At 36.6% G+C, this 18,325-nt stretch overlaps 1 protein-coding gene across 2 annotated transcripts; it reads left to right on the top strand.

Annotated features, from left to right (window-relative positions):
* The first annotated feature begins 316 nt into the window (after nucleotides 1-316).
* UBA5 (ubiquitin like modifier activating enzyme 5) lies at nucleotides 317-18,325 on the top strand. 2 transcript variants are annotated; one of them, XM_069475421.1, is made up of 12 exons: nucleotides 317-624; nucleotides 6,428-6,473; nucleotides 6,583-6,672; nucleotides 9,743-9,852; nucleotides 10,624-10,710; nucleotides 11,762-11,846; nucleotides 13,378-13,482; nucleotides 13,625-13,752; nucleotides 15,933-16,068; nucleotides 16,295-16,370; nucleotides 16,524-16,630; nucleotides 17,160-18,325. In XM_069475421.1, the coding sequence occupies exons 1-12, from the start codon at nucleotides 464-466 to the stop codon at nucleotides 17,241-17,243; spliced, it is 1,215 nt and encodes a 404-aa protein (XP_069331522.1). In that variant the 5' UTR covers nucleotides 317-463; the 3' UTR covers nucleotides 17,244-18,325. The 2 variants fall into 2 exon arrangements, with proteins under 2 accessions (XP_069331522.1, XP_069331523.1); XM_069475422.1 differs by lacking the exons at nucleotides 6,428-6,473; nucleotides 6,583-6,672 and having other exon boundaries at nucleotides 370-624.

Raw genomic sequence — 18,325 nt, 5'->3', positions numbered from 1 at the left:
TACAAGCATCAGATTTAATGCACTGGCAGGCGGAAAACCTTTAGGGTCCGGTTCAGAAAAGGGCCCGACAGGGCCTTGAGCCCAGGAATAAAAGATCCTGTTTCTCCTGGCCGGCGGGTTAGAAAGGCAACACCGCAGGCTGCCTCCTTTGGACACTCATGACCCCAGTCCTGCCGTGGCCTGGTCTGGCCGATCCAGCGAAGAAGGAAGCAAAAAGAGACGGGTTTTTAGTGAGGGGGAGCAATGTCGACGACGCACCGGAAACGGAACCGTGGAAAGCCCGTGGGAGTGGCGGAGACGTGTCTGTTTGCAAGGCGCTGGGAGCACTTCCCTAGGGCTCTGGGCTAGGAAGGCGGCGGCTAGGTGCCTCCTCACTTACCCCTCCGGGTCCCAGCCGAGCAGCGTGGGGCGGCGGCGGCGGCGAAGGCCGGGGCTGGGAGCGTTGGCGGCCGGAGTCCCAGCCATGGGCGAGTGTGTGGAGCGGCTGCAGCAGCGGGTACAGGAGTTGGAGCGGGAACTTGCCCAGGAGAGAAGTCGGCGGGTCCTTGGGGGAGGCGACGGAGTGGGCGGCCGGGCCCGTATCGAGAAGATGAGCTCAGAGGTGGTGGATTCCAATCCCTACAGGTGACCTGCGTCGTGGATCAGAGGCGTTGCGGGGGACGAACTATGTCACGGTGTCCCTGTGGTCAGGAGTGAGGCGCTCCCCAAGTCAGGCTCAAACCGACTCCCGCTACTCTTTGGGTTTGGGGGAGGGGGTTGGATCCCGTTCCCATATGGTTAAGGGACGTCTTTTTCTTTTTTGATCAATGTTTATTTATTGTATTTAAATTTTTTTTATCAGCATATTAAGGGGGTACAAATGTTTAGGTTACATACATTGTCTTTGCTCTGCCGGAGTCGGAGCTTCAAGCGTGTCCATCCCCCAGAAGGGCCACGTCTTATTACTGGTCAGAATATGTTCTTTTTCTTCTTAAAAAACCCCAAGTGAGTCAGCCATATGGTGCTGCTCCTGTGCCTAAGTATCCGGTTTCCTAACGCCTTTCCCTTTATTAGTCCACCTCGCTCTGCGTAAGATTAGTAAGAACTTTCAAAAGATACATCAGATGTAAAACTGGCTAAGCATAAACTTTGAGTTTCATAAAGGTTTCTCAGAGTATCTTAAATGGGGTTGGGGCAGGGAAGAGGGGGGGGTTAGCCCTAATTTTGAGATATTAGGGGTGCTCCTTAACATCTCAAATCATTGGACTTTACCAGGCCTGCGCGCCCCTCTCCTTTCTCCTTTTCTAAGAAGGCTTGTTAATTCAGGAGGCGCAATATAGTGCAATGGTTAAGGGTAAGGACTCTACAGCTGGACTGATTTGATTCAAATCCCAGCTCTCTAAGTAGCTCAGTAAACGTAGGCAAGTTCTAAACCTCCTTGCTTCAGTTTCTCCCCTGTTAAATGGAGATAAGAGTAATATCTATCTCTGTCATAGTTGTGAAGATTGAAAAAGTCAGTATGTGTAAAGCTCTTGGAATAGTGCTTGTACATGGTAAGGCTAGCACAAGACTTTATTGCTTAGTGTATTTAGTAGCAAGTCGTTATTGAGTTTTCACTATGTGCTAAGCACTTCACATGCATTGTCTCTTCTCACCACAATCCCATGAGATTGCTACTGTTATTTTACTCCCATTTTATAGGTGAGAAGATTAAGACTTAGAGAGGCACTTCAGGTCATAGAAATAGTAGTAAATAATAAGGCCTGGACTTATCATGTTTGTCTTAATCCAAAATTGACACAGAACTATCTCCCCAGTAAAAATAAATAAACCATTAGGTAGTGTGGCTAAAAACTGGATGGTGTTAAAGTAGATGAAATAGGGAAGATGTTATTGTTTCTCTTTCCCTTTAAAGACCCTGAGAGTTTTGATTTTAAAATTGAGTTTCAGTTGTTTGTGACATACAAAAACCTCAGTGGAAATTTTAGGGTGCTTTAATTGTATTGCCAAATATGAAGGGTTAATGAACCAAAATTTTTAGAGATTGAATAAGCATGAACTGATATTTCTAATGAGAATGAGTAGAAACTATTTCATTTGATATGTTTAAACATTTTTAAGTTTTACAAATGAAGACTTTGAAATTTTTCCCCCAAGAATGAAAAACAAAGGAATATGGGTTATATATTTAAAGTCATCTTTCAGAAATTATTTTAATGTGAGATGATCCCTTGATATTGTAATTAATAATCACAAAACTTTCAGAACTCAAGTGTAAACATTTAGTATTTTCTACCTAATTTGCAACATTTGCCCTTATTAAAATTGCTATATAGGAGATGGCAGTTGATACCTAAACCTGTTCATTGGTATATGGAAATTTAATAAAGGTCTGCCTTAATTTTTTGAATTTGTTCATTCAGCAATTATTTACTCAGCACTTTTATATCTCCAGCTCTCCTTGATGATATTATTTACCTCGTATTGAGTATTTCATATAGGTAGTCATTGTGGATAAAAGTAGACATGGTCTTTTCCCTCCAGAGCTTGCCAGATGAGAGTGAGATAGAAAGGTAAACATGCAGTTGCAATACAGGTGGTAAGAATTATGATAGGGAAAGTGCAAGGTTGTTGAAAGATACAGGAAAGAGGTTTGTGTGTGTTCAACACCATTTTAATTGCATCAAGTGATACAAAGGAAATATAAAGCCTCTGAACCTCAAAATCCTTTTTGCTTTAGTTTGGGAAACTAAATGCTGGTGAAATAATGATCCAACAACACAAGTGTGAAATTATGTGGTATAGAATATAATTATAAAAATGTGGAGGGGCAAACAGAAGGTGTGAGATCAGCAAACCTGGTTTCAAATCCTGGCTCAGAAACCCAGCTCTGAATACTGTTTGCCAGTTAACTGATCTTGGGCAGTTGATTAATCTGAATCTTTTCCCTCATCTGTAAAAGGTGGTTGCTATACATTCTTCCTAAGTTTTTTTTGTGGGCCAGGCATGGTGGCTCATGCCTGTAATCCTAGCACTCTGGGAGGCCAAGGCGGGTGGATTGCTCGAGGTCAGGAGTTCGAGGCCAGCCTGAGCAAGAGCAAGACACCCCCCGCCCCCCCCCCCCCCCGTCTCTACTAAAAATAGAAAGAAATTATCTGGCCAACTAAAAATATATATAGGAAAAATTAGCTGGGCATGGTGGCACATGCCTGTAGTCCCAGCTACTCGGGAGGCTGAGGCAGTAGGATCGCTTAAGCCCAGGAGTTTGAGGTTGCTGTGAGCTAGGCTGATGCCATGGCCGACACTCTAGCCCGAGCAACAAAGTGAGACTCTATCTCAAAAAAAAAAAAAGAAGTTTTTTTGTAAAGATTGAAGGTAACATCAAGGTAAAGATGGCAGATTGATCATAGGAATTTGCTATTACTTTTTACCCAACCCCACTAAACTGACAGTAAAGGAATTTTTAAAAAGGAAACCCCCATTGAAAAAATAAAGGGTTCCTATTAATAATTGGTGGGGGGAGGGGTTAGGTCCCTGTGCTTGAAGATTATAGTAACACAATTTGGAAACTAGAAAATGGATAAATGAAGGATAACTGATTTAATAGATTCAAAGAAGTTGAATGTTAGGCTTACAACCCAGTTAATAGCACAGAATTCCCTAAAAGGCTCAGGAGAATAGGCACAGGTGCTTGTAGAAGGACTTAAGGTAGGGCTAAAAAACTTTTAGTTGAAAGTCTGTTGAAGAAACAGAGCTTCATGTCCGCTACCCCATTGTGGGTAGTTGGGCAAATGTTCATTCTCTACCAGGAGAAGAGACTACAGATTTATTCATTGGAGAGAGTAAAATAGAGGATGTCTCTTAATAATTGAGTTAGGTCTTTGTATTTGAAGCAAGGGGTACTGAATGTTTACATGCTGAATGCTAGGACTCCCAGCCTTGCTCCTCCACTGAACTTCCAATAGCTGTCAGCCAGGTTGGAACTTCAATTCAGTTTGGAGTTTGAAAGATTCTTCTCTAAGGAATCTGATAGAGCCAAGAAGAAAGACACTGACATTGTGGGTTTCTCAACTAAATACCCTGGCCAGATCACCCTACAGTGAAGCCCAAAGTCAAACAAGTATTGCCTATATCCTTACCTTTATTAGTGTCCCACTCTTAAATATGAACAGAACAAAGGATGAGAGAAGCTCCTAACATGAAAGAAATAAAAATAGCAACTTGGGATAGACTATGTAAGAGAAATACATGCCCCCAAATTGTCATTCTTATGTTCAGATAAGATATTGTACAAATGGTATAGAACAAGGCACAATAAAAAGTATCATTCAGATGATTAAAAAGAATTCTTGCAAATGGAGATGGTAATGATACGAAAATCTGAGTAGAAGGATTAGAAAATAAAGTTGAAAGAAATCATCCAGAGGATGGAGCAGAAAACTAAAACGATGGAAAATTAGAGAAAAAATATAAGAGTAAAGGACAAGTCCAGGTGGTCCAACTTCCAAATTAGAGGAAATACAATAGACTGTCCAGAAAGAGTCCAGGAAAAACCAAACAAGCATTTATCAGATTCTTCAAGGAACTTTCCCAGAACTGAAAAACTTGAGTTTTCATTTTGAAAGGGTACACTAAGTACTCATCACAATGGATTAAAAGATTCACATTAAGCAGCTAGGAGACACTGGAGCAATACTTTAGAAATTTTGAAAGAGAATTCCAACTTTCGACTTCTGTACCAAGTTAAACTATCAATTAAGAGTGTGTGTATATGTAGCTTTCCACAAATATATACTCGTTGTAATTTTTATAAAGAATAGAATTTTGATAACACTTTCAGACATGCAAGTTATCAAAATTTACCCTTGCTGCACCCTTTGCAACGCTACTGAAAGATTCAAACCATAAGAAGAGAACAAGTTAAGAAATAATCTATAACAGAGGCTTTCAAACTTTAATGTGCATCACAATTGCTGGAGGGCTTGTTAAAACAGATTGTTAGACTCCACATCCAAGGTCTCTGATTCAGCGGGTGATGATTGCATTTCTAACAAATTCCCAGGTGATGCTGCTTATGATGATCCCTAGAAACTTTAGAACCGCTGAGCTATAGGACACAGGAAGCAGGGGATTAACACAAGCTAAAGAAACGAAGAGAACTTGTAGTATGATGATGAAGGGAGATCCTAAGAAGGGAGCTGTATGTGCAGTAAGTCTAGCGCTACCATGTCAGATTCTAGGAGATACATCTTTAAGATGAAATTAATAGGATGCCTCATGCATATGAGTGCATCTAGAGGAATTTTAGACTAGTGGACAGAATTGGAGTTGAATTTGTGAAAATACATAGGTAACTAAGCATAAAGAGAAACAGTTATTAACTTCAGGGGTGGGGGTTATAAAGGAAAGGATAAGTTCTAAGCCCAGTTGTGAACAGTTAACATCTAACCAAGATGACCATACAACAGTATTGGGAGATTGGTGGGATGGGAAATGTCTGTGTGTATTAGGGATGAAATCTGATTTCAAATAATGCCTAAAACTAAAAGGAAATAATGTTAGCATGTTAGTTACAGATATGATGGTAATGGACATAAACACTTTAAAATTTATAAAGATAACAGATTAGCAGTAACTGAAGTACTTAGAATCCTTGGCATACAATAAGTGCTTACTAAAAGTAGACATCATCCATTTTGGGCGGAGGCAACAAGTGAGTGGAATTCCAGCCATGAGTTTATTCTGATGATGGAGATCTGCGTATTAAGCATTAAAAATTTACTTATACTACCAAAGTATAGAAAAATGTTGAAATTCACTTTGACCCTTTTTTTTTTTTTTTTTTTGTTGAGACAGAGTCTCACTTTGTTGCCCAGGCTAGAGTGAGTGCCGTGGCGTCAGCTTAGCTCACAGCAACCTCAAACTCCTGGGCTCAAGCGATCCTACTGCCTCAGCCTCCCGAGTAGCTGGGACTACAGGCATGCGCCACTATGCCCGGCTAATTTTTTCTATATAGATTTTTAGGTGTCCATATAATGTCTTTCTATTTTTAGTAGAGACGGGGTCTCGCTCAGGCTGGTCTCGAACTCCTGACCTTGAGCAATCCACCCGCCTCGGCCTCCCAGAGTGCTAGGATTACAGGCGTGAGCCACCGCGCCCGGCCCACTTTGACCCTTAAAACATTTAAGTCAGGTCTCAATCTTGGCTGTACATTAGAATATATCTGGAGCTTAAAAAAAAAAAAAAATCTTTAAACACCTGGGAGAGTTTTTAAAGCTACCCAGGTAATTTAGTTTCATTTGGTAAAAGCCAGCTGTAAGAGTCTTCCTCTTTTAAAAGATTAGTAATGATTGAGTTTTGGTGTTTATTTTCTGTGATGATGTATGTCTATCTGTATCATTACTAACTAAAAGATTGTAAGCTTTAAAACTTTTTTCTTTGTTTTAAGCCGCTTGATGGCACTGAAACGAATGGGAATTGTAAATGACTATGAGGTATGATAAACTTTTCCAAGTTTTTGAAGATGATTTTCAGTAAAAATAATTTCTAGTGACATATTAGATAAGAGTTATTAACCAACACATATAATTTTCTGTTTCACAGAAAATCCGTACCTTTGCTGTAGCAATAGTAGGTGTTGGTGGAGTTGGTAGTGTGACTGCTGAAATGCTGACAAGATGTGGCATTGGTAAGGTAAAAACATTTCTCTTTGTGTATCATATAGGGAACTACTAAGTCCTGGAGTAAATCAGGTACTAATTACGATTCTTTTCTCATTACTAATAGTTTATTGATTGGTAGTGTACCCAGGTTGTTCTTTCTACTCAAAAGATTTGAGACATCTCTCTACTCAATCAAAAGCTGGTATTATTGCTAATTAGGCAAAGACCATCTAATTGTGCTCAGGAACTTTTTTATTTGAGGTAGTATATAAACAATTTGGACTTAAGTGTTTTAGATATATCAAAGTTTAGGAAAGAAGGCTGTTAAATTGATAGTATGAGTGAAACACTGAAACATCTAATATTTTATTAAACACATGTTTACACCAGACAGAGTAGAAAGCATATACTTTTCTTACTCTTGAATTTGAACTAGAGAAAGCTCTGGATTTTTTTTTAAACCCATATATTTTTCACTTTTTTCTAAAATTGATTTGGATTGTGGGTAGGAAGGAGAAGAAACTTTCTTATACCCCAATTCAATGTACTAATCTTAGATTTATAAAGCCAAAGTCTATGCTGTCAGATATAGTGGTTAAATAAACTTTTCACAATTACCCTCTAATTTGCCATTTTGATAAAGCAAAGTTTATCAATACTTTTTAATATGTTGGTCCACCCCAAATTCTTTAAGTTGTTTCAAAATTGGCACTCATTTATCAGTATAGAAAAGACAACACCAAAATACTAAAAATGTTCATTAAAATTTTAATACCTTTCAAAAGGTTTATAAAAGCAGGCCAAAAATTGCTTATACTGTCTTTAAGTACCCTGGCTGATTGACTAGGGATACTAGAGGTCATTTGAGATCAGTGGTTCTCAAGTTTGAGTATGTTATTAGAATCACTTGGAAGCCTTGTTAAAACATTGCCAGACACACTCTAGTGGTTTCGAGTCTATAGGTGTCAGGTGGACCTAATAATGGACGTTTCTAACAAGTCCCCATGTTGTTCTTGGGACTACACTTTAAGAACCACTGGATCTTTGCTACTCCAAGTCTGGTCCCCAAAGTAGTATCATCAGCATCACCTGGGGGCTTGTTAGGACTGAAGACTTTCGGATCCAGACATACTGAATCAGAATCGTTATTTTAACAAGATCCCCAGATGATCAATATGCATATGAAAGCTGGGAAAATGCTCTTGCATTTCTTTTAACAAGCTCCAGGTGATGCTGATGCTGCTGGACTAGGCCACGTTTTGAGTAGCAAAGATCCAGAACAGTAATCATATTGCTGTAATCAGGATCACCTGGAAAGTTTAAAAAATTCTGATATCCATACTGCACCCCATAATAGGTAAATCAAAATCTTTGGGGATGAGACCCAGACTTTTTCAAAAACTGTCCCAGTGATTCCATTGTGCCCTCAAGTTTGTAAACTAAGAATCTATACAGGTAAGTTTCAGGAACTCTTTCTTCGGTTTGTAAAACAAACAAGAAGCTAATTCATGGAATTAAATAGGGGAGTAGAGGATGGGAAACTCAGAGCCCCCATTTTTTATCCCCCAAAAGTATCTGGAATCCCTGAAAGTATCTGAGGTGCCCTGTATCACCAGGTCTAGATCTGCTGCTTTATTTTATAAATGAGGATACAGGCCTAAAAAGTGAAAGTGATTTACCCTTTATCAGAGCTATTTAGTGTCAGAGTTAGAACTCTCACCTCTTCTTCCCAAATTTAGTAGTGTTTCTTGCAACTTAGTTGCAAACAAGCTGGGAGGCAGAAACTCAAATTTAACATTTGGCCTGACCTAATAAATATTTATTGATTGAGCTTAAATAAACCATGTTTTGGAGACTCTGAGTAGGCATTAGAAAATTACCATGGAGAATATAATTGAGATCTTTTCTAGCAAGTGTTAAGGATTATCTGGGAGGTGTTACTGTGGGCTGGGTTTCCCTCCCCCCTTTTTAGTTTCTGTATTAAGAAAAAGAAAATCCTATTTTTGTCTTTGTTGTTAAATTTGTGATGCTGATAATTGTATTATAGATTCACGGAATTTTAGATCAGGAAGGGACTTTGGAAATCCTTGGCTCTCAGCTGTTCTTACTGATAAGAAATGTGATCTAATGGCCATTTTAAATTGTGTGTGTGTGACAAATGCTGTTTTGAAACAGGCCTAAGTATGTGTCAGGAAACAACAATTAGTAATTCTGTTTGGAATAATGTTTTAGCCATGTGACGGGTATATATCGTGTCATACACATGAGGAGTCAGGTTATGCTATAGTTTTAAGTTACAGCATTTGTTTTTATCTTATTTAAAGACTTCATTTATCCAGTGGGTTTTTGGCTTTTTGCAAAAAATTAGAATGCAATAGGATTTTGGCACACTTTTTAAAAATTGGAATGAATGTTAATTTTGGAGTGAATTTTTTTCGAGAGGCAGGCAGCACAGCATTGTGGTTAGGGTGGGGTTGTTGGATTAAGAATGCCTAAATTTGGCCGGGCGCGGTGGCTCACGCCTGTAATCCTAGCACTCTGGGAGGCCGAGGCGGGTGGATTGCTCAAGGTCAGGAGTTCGAGACCAGCCTGACCAACAGCAAGACCCCGTCTCTACTAAAAATAGAAAGAAATTATCTGGCCAACTAAAATATATATAGAAAAAATTAGCCGGGCATGGTGGTGCATGCCTGTAGTCCCAGCTACTTGGGAGGCTGAGGCAGTAGGATTGCTTAAGCTCAGGAGTTTGAGGTTGCTGTGAGCTAGGCTGATGCCACGGCACTCACTGTAGCCCGGGCAACAAAGCGAGACTCTGTCTCAAAAAAAAAAAAAAAAAGAAAAAAAAAAAAAAAAAAGAATGCCTAAATTTGAATCTCATTTTCATTGTATATGGGATGAGTGGCTCTGACATAACAATAATAGTACCTACATATTTACCTCACATGAGCATCCAATGAATTCATATATGGCACCCAGTGTTTTAGAATTAACTAATATTATTATCAAACTGTTAAACCTGTCAAATGTAAAGTTTACTAGCTTTTTCTTATTTTCGGTTTTTTGGTATGTTTTTCATCAGAATACCACTATTTTCATTTTAGTTGCTACTCTTTGACTATGACAAGGTGGAACTGGCCAATATGAACAGACTTTTCTTCCAACCTCATCAAGCAGGATTAAGTAAAGTTCAAGCAGCAGAACATACTTTGAGGTAAACAGAATAAATTAAACATCATATTCAGTGAAATCTTAACTTTTTGTATTTGGTATGCGTTAACCTAATATGTAAGTGGATCTGAATTTTTCTTTATAAAAATGCACATTTCACTAACTTACCTGTAAGACATGAGTTGGCAAATTTTTTCTGTATAGGTCTATATAATAAATATTTCAGTCTTTGCGGGCCAGACGGTCTCTGTTGCAGCTGCTCAACTGTGCAGTTGTAGTGCTATAGCAACAGTAGGCAACACAAACATGAATGAGCATATGTGCCCCAATGAAACTTTATTTTTGGACTCTGAAATTTGAATTTCATATAATTTTCAAGTCATGAAATATATATTTTTTTCTTTTGATCCCCCCTCTAAAAATACAAAAACCATTCTTAGCTTAAAAGGCTGTACAAAAACAGGTGGTGTACCAGACTTGTACTGAATTGAATAAGGAACAAAGAAACATCTTTTTTGTCATGCTGATCTATAGCTACCAGGAATGGTAAAGTCTTAATTCCCAGTACTTAAGTTGATCCAAGTTGGGATGAGAATATTTTTGTAGTCCTTATGATAATCCACACGTTTTTGAACCTAGTCCCTGAAGTGGGACAAAAGAGGTAGAAGAGAACTTTGGGTATTTTTTGAATAGCTTGAATTCTACTTCTTTGAAGTATGTTAAATGCTTTTTAGCTCTTTCAGCTCTTTCCTTTCTGCTTTTTCTTATGATAGCTACTAGTAGTCTGTATAATCATTCCCTTTTTCCCTCCTAGGAACATTAATCCTGATGTTCTTTTTGAAATACACAACTATAATATAACCACAGTGGAAAACTTTCAACATTTCATGGATAGAATAAGGTAAAATTTTAATTTATGAATGTTAGTACAATGTTCAGCTCAAGTATTATTTGACAATCTATTAGAAAAATCTAATGATTAATTCAATGAATTGGCAGATAGATATTTTTCTGTTTTTAAAAATAGTAATTTTTTTGGATGGGTGCGGTGGCTCACGCCTTATAATTCTAGCACTTTGGGAGGCTAAGGTGGGAGGATCACTTGAAGTCAGGAGTTCAAGACTAGCCTGCATTGGTGGTATAGTGGTGAGCACAGCTGCCTTCTAAGATTAGCCTGAGCAACATTTCAAGACCTCATCTCTACAAAAAGTAGAAAAAATTAATGGAGCATGGTGGCACATGTCTGTAGGTAGTCCCAGCTACTCGGGAGGCTGAGGTAGGAGGATTGCTTGAGCCCACGAGTTTGAGGTTGCAGTGAGCTATGATAGTGCCACTGCCCTCATGTCCACACAACAGAGCCAGACCTTGTCTCAAAAAACAAAAGAACCACCAAAGAAATAGTAATTTTTGTGTGTAATTTTTATGTATTAGAAGCTCAATGGAAAGTATGTAATGGTATATATTATCCAAAAACAACAATAAAAAAGTAAAAAGCAAACAGGCAAAAACCCCCTGTAACCTATAATGATATAACCAGGGATCCTCAATTTTAAGTTTTGTGTTCTAGATTATATTTCTGTCTGAAAACAGATAGATTGTCAGAACACCACTGTAATAATGAGTTGCATTCAATTAGCTTTTATTACATTTACGTTTGTAGGGAAACATGAATAAAAGTCCGTGAAAGCTGATAAGGAAAAGGTAGCTGTTGTGAATAGATTTTACACTTCCTTTACCCTTGTTATTTCTTATTAAAGTACTACCACTGTATCATTGTTTTACATATTCATGTAGTTAATACTTTATATGAGATCTTTAATAGTAAATACCTACTATGTTATAATTGTACTCAAACATTTAATGAAAGAGTAAGTGTGATAGAACAAATAAAGTCTAATGTATTAGAATGTATTTTGTGTCTTTTTCAAATAAAATTTATTTTCTTTGACTAGTAATGGTGGGTTAGAAGAAGGAAAACCTGTTGATCTAGTTCTTAGCTGTGTGGATAATTTTGAAGCTCGAATGACAATAAATACAGTGAGTATTCCTGTTGTATAAGATATTATACTCATAATTTATCTATTTTCCTGCATATTCTCTCAGCATATAATCCCCATCCTAAAATAGTTCTGGATTTAAACCCTTTTATGTGTTTTATTTATTTTTAATGTTCTCTTAGCCTGCTTTTAAAATTTTGGCTGGGCGTGGTGACTCAGCTTGTAATCCTAGCACTCTGAGAGGCTGAGGCGGGAGGATTGCTTGAGCTCAGGGGTTTGAGACCAGCCTGAGCAAGAGGGAGATCCTGTCTCTACTAAAAATAGAAAAGTTAGCCAAGTGTTGTGGTGTGCCTGTAGTCCCAGCTAATCGGGAGGCTGAGGCAAGAGGATCACTTGAGCTTGGGAGTTCGAGGTTGCAGTGAGCTATAATGATGCCACTGCACTCTACCCAGGCAACAGAGTGAGACTCTTATTACAAAAAAAAAAAAAAGTTCTACAAACTGTGCGATCTGTCTAGCCTTGCTGGTGTGATATAGTTACAGAATCTTAGTTTCTTTTATGCCAACAGAGGAAACTGTAAAATAACAAATACTTCAGATATACAAATTTTTTTAAATAAATATTTTATAATATTTGGTCAGTGTTTTAACTTTTGTTACTTTACAAATGTATCATTATGTATAAATTGCTTAACATGGTTTCTCAAAAAGTAAAGAATTTTTTTCAATTTTTTGTTTTTATTTAAAAGTATATATATTTTAAATGTTAATAGATTTAAGGAGGAGTACAAGAGTTTTTGTTACATGGATGAATTGTATAATGCTAAAGTCAGGGGTTTTAGTGTACCCATCACCAGAATAGTGTACATTATACCCAACAGGTAATTTTTTATCCCTCCCCTCTCTTTTTCTTCCTCCTTCCTTCTTAGTTTCCAATGAGGGTCTCATTCTGTTGCCTGCCTAGTACAGTGGCGTGATCATAGCTTACTGCAGCCACAAACATCTGGGCTCAGGCAATCCTCTAGCCTCAGCCTCTCTGGAGTAGCTGGGACTACAGGCCCATACCACCACACCCAGATAATTTTTAAATTTTTTTTAGAGACGGGGTCTCACTATGTTGCCCAGGCTGGTCTTGAACTCATAGCCGCAAGTGATTCTCCAACCTCAGCCTCCCAAAGTGCTGGCATGATAGGTGTAAAGCACTGTGTCTGACCAAGAATTCTTTTTCTTTTGAGTTATTGTTTTATTGTTTTTAACTTTTCATATATTTTGGCATTTTTTGTTGAAATTATTTTAGAAAAGTGAATTTTTCAGTTAATCTGACAAGATATCCAATAAAACTATGGTTCAGTTTAATAAATAGCTATTTACTGACTGCTTCTTGAATATTGTCAGTTTACTATGTGGTAGTTACCAAAGAATTCCACTACTTACAATTTTGCTCATTTATTACAAAAGTTAGTTTTAAGAAACCTTTGGTAATCTATTCAGTTAAACCCTGATTTTTCATGAAAAGAATTTATTGTAAATTACTTCTTGTTTTTCCTTGTGTTTTCACCTTTTTCTATTAAGGCTTGTAATGAACTTGGACAAATATGGATGGAATCTGGGGTCAGTGAAAATGCAGTTTCGGGGCACATACAGCTCATAATTCCTGGAGAATCTGCTTGTTTTGCGGTATGCATTATTTTATTTTTCACTGTTGGTACTAGAGTTCTTAGGGGCATTGAAAACGTATTACAATTCAAAGAAACAATACCATTTGAAACATACGTTTTTCCTCTTTCTTTTAAAATGTGTTTTATTCTTTTTCATGTAGTGTGCTCCACCCCTTGTAGTTGCTGCAAATATTGATGAAAAGACTCTGAAACGAGAAGGTGTTTGTGCAGCCAGTCTTCCTACCACTATGGGAGTGGTTGCCGGGATCTTAGTACAAAACGTGTTAAAGTGAGTGAGTGCTAATTTTTTTTGAATAGTTTGTATGCTTTTGATAAAAATAAATATATTTCATTAAGCATTTTAAAAATTGAAATTACTAGCTAAGTTTTTATTTTAAATTTAAATATTTTATATATGTAAATATGTGTGTATATTATATATGCTTTTATATGCAAATATATTTAAATACATTAACATTACATATATTAATACACAGGTGTGCATACTCACACATGAATATATATGAATGTTAGTTACTCCTTGCATTTGGAATAGCCAAACAGTGCCTGGTGTATTTAATTATGAAAAATTAACCAAATAATTTGAATCTCTGCAAGTCTGACCAGTGGGTAGAGCCGTGGGCATAAACATACTTGCTTCGACTATCTTGATTTAAGTCTTGCTAAAAATAGTCTGAATGTGATTAAAGACTAACCATTATTGTTAAACATTACATTAATGTTAATGTAACATTTATATACATTAACATAATGTAAATGTTTTTGGATACCTCTGCTAACCAAAAACAGATATCCAGCAACTACACTATCTAAACTTTAGCTAAAAAGAAGAAACAGATTTCTTTGCAGCTAAAATTTATGTCAGAATTTATGAATCAGTTCATACTTTATTAAAATCAGAACCTCTTTAGATGTTCCCCAATTCAGGCCACTTCCCCCCCCACCCACCCCCCGCCCGAACAAAATGAAATATACAAAGAGGCACCCTGATATCAGTGTCAGCTGCCAGCAAAGAAATTATAAAAAGCATACATAAGAACTCTCAAGGTAACAGTTTAGGGCTATTTCACATAAGAGCAAATAACCTGTACAATCAGTAGACCTTGTATAAACAAAACATTTTATAGTATTGTACAAAAAAGCAAAAAAAGAATCATGGTTACAAAGTATTCTCTTAAGGATGTGTCATATTTAGCTAGCCCCTCTACTGATGCACATTTAGGCTACTTACAGTTCTTTTAACTATTAACAGTGGTGTAGACAACATCTTGCATATATCTTTGAATACTAGATTTTTGTGTAGTATAAATTTTTAGAAGTGGATTTGAGTTTATGCAATATTTATTTTGACAGATATTACTAAATTTCTCTTGCAAAAGCAAAAGGATTATACATTTCCATCATAGCATAGGGGTGCCCGGTTCATTCATACCTTTGATAACATTGGGTATCATCAAATTCTTTAATCTTTGTCAATCTGATAGGTAAAAAACAGGCATTTCATTTGAATTTTTATTTATTTTATGAAAAAGGTTGAGCACTTGAATTGTCTGCTAATAGCCTTTGCTCTGTATTTTTGTCTTTATATTAAGAACATGCATTTGCAAATATTTGTCCTTTTGTCATTTATCTTTTGTACATGATTTTTTCTCTATATAGCTTTTTTTTTTTTGAGACAGAGTCTCACTCTGTTGCCCAGGCTAGAGTGAGTGCCGTGGCGTCAGCCTAGCTCACAGCAACCTCAAACTCCTGAGCTCAAGCGATCCTCCTGTCTCAGCCTCCTGAGTAGCTGGGACTACAGGCATGCACCACCATGCCCGGCTAATTTTTTCTATATATGTTTTTAGCTGTCCATATAATTTCTTTCTATTTTTAGTAGAGATGGGGTCTCGCTCTTGCTCAGGCTGGTCTCAAACTCCTGAGCTCAAACGATCCGCCCACCTCGGCCTCCCACAGTGCTAGGATTACAGGCGTGAGCCACCGCGCCTGGCCCTCTATATAGCTTTTAAAACGAATCAGATTTGACTAGGGAGGAGGCAAGTTACAGATAACATTTTTTAAATAATTAAAGTGGATTTAGTACCGTATCTCAGGCATTTTAAAAACACTTCTCTCACATTTTAACATCTCTGAAATGAGTATGCTTCTTAAAGTTGTTGACATATCATAGTTTAATTGCAAACATTCTATCTTTATTAGAAGTTCAAAAAATAATAGTGCATTCTACAGTTGACTAAATGGAGTAATTTTATTCTTTCCTTCATTCAACAATATTCAAGCATCTACTATTAAGGCAGAACTTTTAAACAAGATAGAATTTTTGTTTTCTGTGTTGCAGATTACATAAATCATTACCTATTCCAAAAACATTTTTTAAAAATTCAGTTACTTTCTTCTAGTGCTTTTATGGTTTTGTTTATTTAAGTCTACTTTGATTTGTCTTTCTAGGTTTCTGTTAAATTTTGGTACTGTTAGTTTTTACCTTGGATACAACGCAATGCAGGATTTTTTTCCTACTATGTCCATGAAACCAAATCCTCAGTGTGATGACAGAAATTGCAGGAAGCAGCAGGAAGAATATAAGGTATATGTCAATCTGTCAGAATGCGTGAGGGATCATATTGCATAGGACAATAACTTAAAAAAACAGATTTGTAATCCAAGATAAATGGATTCTGGGTTTTTATAGTTTAAACTTACTCACCATAATTTCAAAAATGAAAAGTCCCGTCTTGCTTTTGGTAAGATAAAAAGCCTGTCTGAGAACTGAGAATGAATAAAAACACTTTGATACTGTTTGATTTCTACAGAAAAAGGCAGCAGCACTGCCCAAACAGGAAGTTGTACAAGAAGAAGAAAAGATAATACATGAAGATAACGAGTGGGGTAGGAACTCTTTAATAAAATGAAATGGCAGTATAAAACAAAACCTTTTATGGTAGGGAATATAATTGTAAGATTATGTAAATTATATAAATATGAATAATTAGTGCTTACCGAGTTCCTTAAAAACTTATAGGATCAAATTTAACTCGACAGGTATTGAGCTGGTATCTGAAGTTTCAGAAGAGGAACTGAAAAATTCTTCAGGTCCGGTTCCGAACCTACCTGAAGGAATTACAGTGGCATATACAATTCCAAAAAAGGTACTTCAAAAATCTGATTTACTCATAAGTAAATATCGTATGAGAAAATGTATACTTATCTTCTTCCATCATCTTCCTATTCTGTAATGCCAATGTAGTATTTTCTGTTTTATATATTGTGCACTATAGGCACTAAAGTGTGAGAGGGAGGTATTCAGTGTTAATACACAGATATTCATAACTTATTTTAAACTGTTTGAAAACATAGACATGAAATGGTTTTGTTCACTCATGAATGAATCAAATATAATAGATTTTGATAAAATTAAGATGTCATTTTTGTATATTGATAGTTTTAGTCACAATATCATTTAAAAAAACTTTAGTAGAGATGTCAGGAATATTTGAAATTACTGCCTTATAAATCAAAAAGCTGGGGAAAGTAAAAGACTTTCCTAAAAATTAGAAGGCGTATTTATTAAAGAAAATTTACTTATAAACTGGTTGAGTACAGTTAAAGCTTACTGATTATATATTCTTAAGCATGAAGAATTTTATAGGGTTCTTATTTCCCTTATTCATTTGACAGCAAGAAGATTCTGTACCTGAGGTAACAGTGGAGGATTCTGGTGAAAGCTTGGAAGACCTCATGGCTAAGATGAAGAATATGTAGATAATGGACTAACATATATTTTATTTCCCATGTTAAAGCCTATTCTCTTGAAATTTAAAAAAAAAGCTTAGGGCAACATTAATTTATGTATAATCTTAACTGAATTATTATACTTTTTGAAAATCCTGTGACTGTTGCTCCCCACCCCAACTAAATCATCAACTCCTAAAATGTATCTTTCATTCTAGTAAAGAAACATCAAAAGACCATTGTAGGTAGTTTTATCTTACTGAAACCATAGCCATTGAAACGTTTTGGCCTTTTGGAGCCAGGGACAAGGACCAGTATGATCCTGTATTTTTTTTTCCCCAGTAGTCCCTTGTGCATGAGGACATGGATGATAAGGTAGTACATGATCTTTAATTATAGGGAGAAAGATAAGACAAGAGGTATAGTCTGTTGATTAGAACTAGCAAACATCTACTCTTGCTTGGAATTGCCATCTACAAGAAAAGCACCCACTTTCACAAACTTGACCAACAATGAATTTCAAATAGTTCACCTATAAAATAACATCCTCTCAAATGTTTCCTGATGAAATACACGCTGAAATGTAGTCACTGGAAAAGTCTGCAAACCTGTGAATTATATATTCAAAACAAGACAAAGGCAAATAAAAGGAAGCTATCTTCCTAGATAAATAAAGGTACGTTGAAAAAATACAAATTATATTTTATTCTGCACTGACCAAGGACTAGAAATCATTGCATCTGTGGAACATATATCCAGAGTCACTGTACTTTACTGAAGAGCAAGGCATAAATTTAGACTAAGATCATCTAGATTATTCTCATCATAAAGACTACTCCTGAATACTTCATTTAAATTGATTCCCGATAGTGAGATGTTGGTAAGGTTTGTCCTGTAGAATGGGCATAAGAGTTATAAACTTACCTCTGCAATAACTGACTTGTATTAATTCAGTTTTAGAAAAGGTATCATTTCCCTGATTGTGACCACTAAACTGTAAATTAATGTACACTAGGTTTCTCTGGAGTTGCATTCAAATAATGGAGGCTTAGAGAACCTTGGTTGAAATAAATTCCCAATGGTTTGAAGATCAATAAATATTAAGAACGGCT

Source organism: Eulemur rufifrons, chromosome 7, assembly GCF_041146395.1.
Source record: "Eulemur rufifrons isolate Redbay chromosome 7, OSU_ERuf_1, whole genome shotgun sequence".
NCBI classification, from domain to species: domain Eukaryota; kingdom Metazoa; phylum Chordata; class Mammalia; order Primates; family Lemuridae; genus Eulemur; species Eulemur rufifrons.
The sequence above is the reverse complement of the archived record's forward strand: the minus strand, read 5'-3'. Positions and strand labels throughout refer to the sequence as shown.

Coding starts and splice junctions, on each gene's coding strand:
- UBA5 (XM_069475421.1), top strand. CDS start 464: ATGGGCGAGTGTGTGGAGCGGCTGCAGCAGCGGGTACAGGAGTTGGAG. Junction 11,847..13,377: donor CTCGAATGACAATAAATACA/GTGAGTATTCCT, acceptor TTTTCTATTAAG/GCTTGTAATGAACTTGGACA. Junction 16,069..16,294: donor AGCAGCAGGAAGAATATAAG/GTATATGTCAAT, acceptor TGATTTCTACAG/AAAAAGGCAGCAGCACTGCC.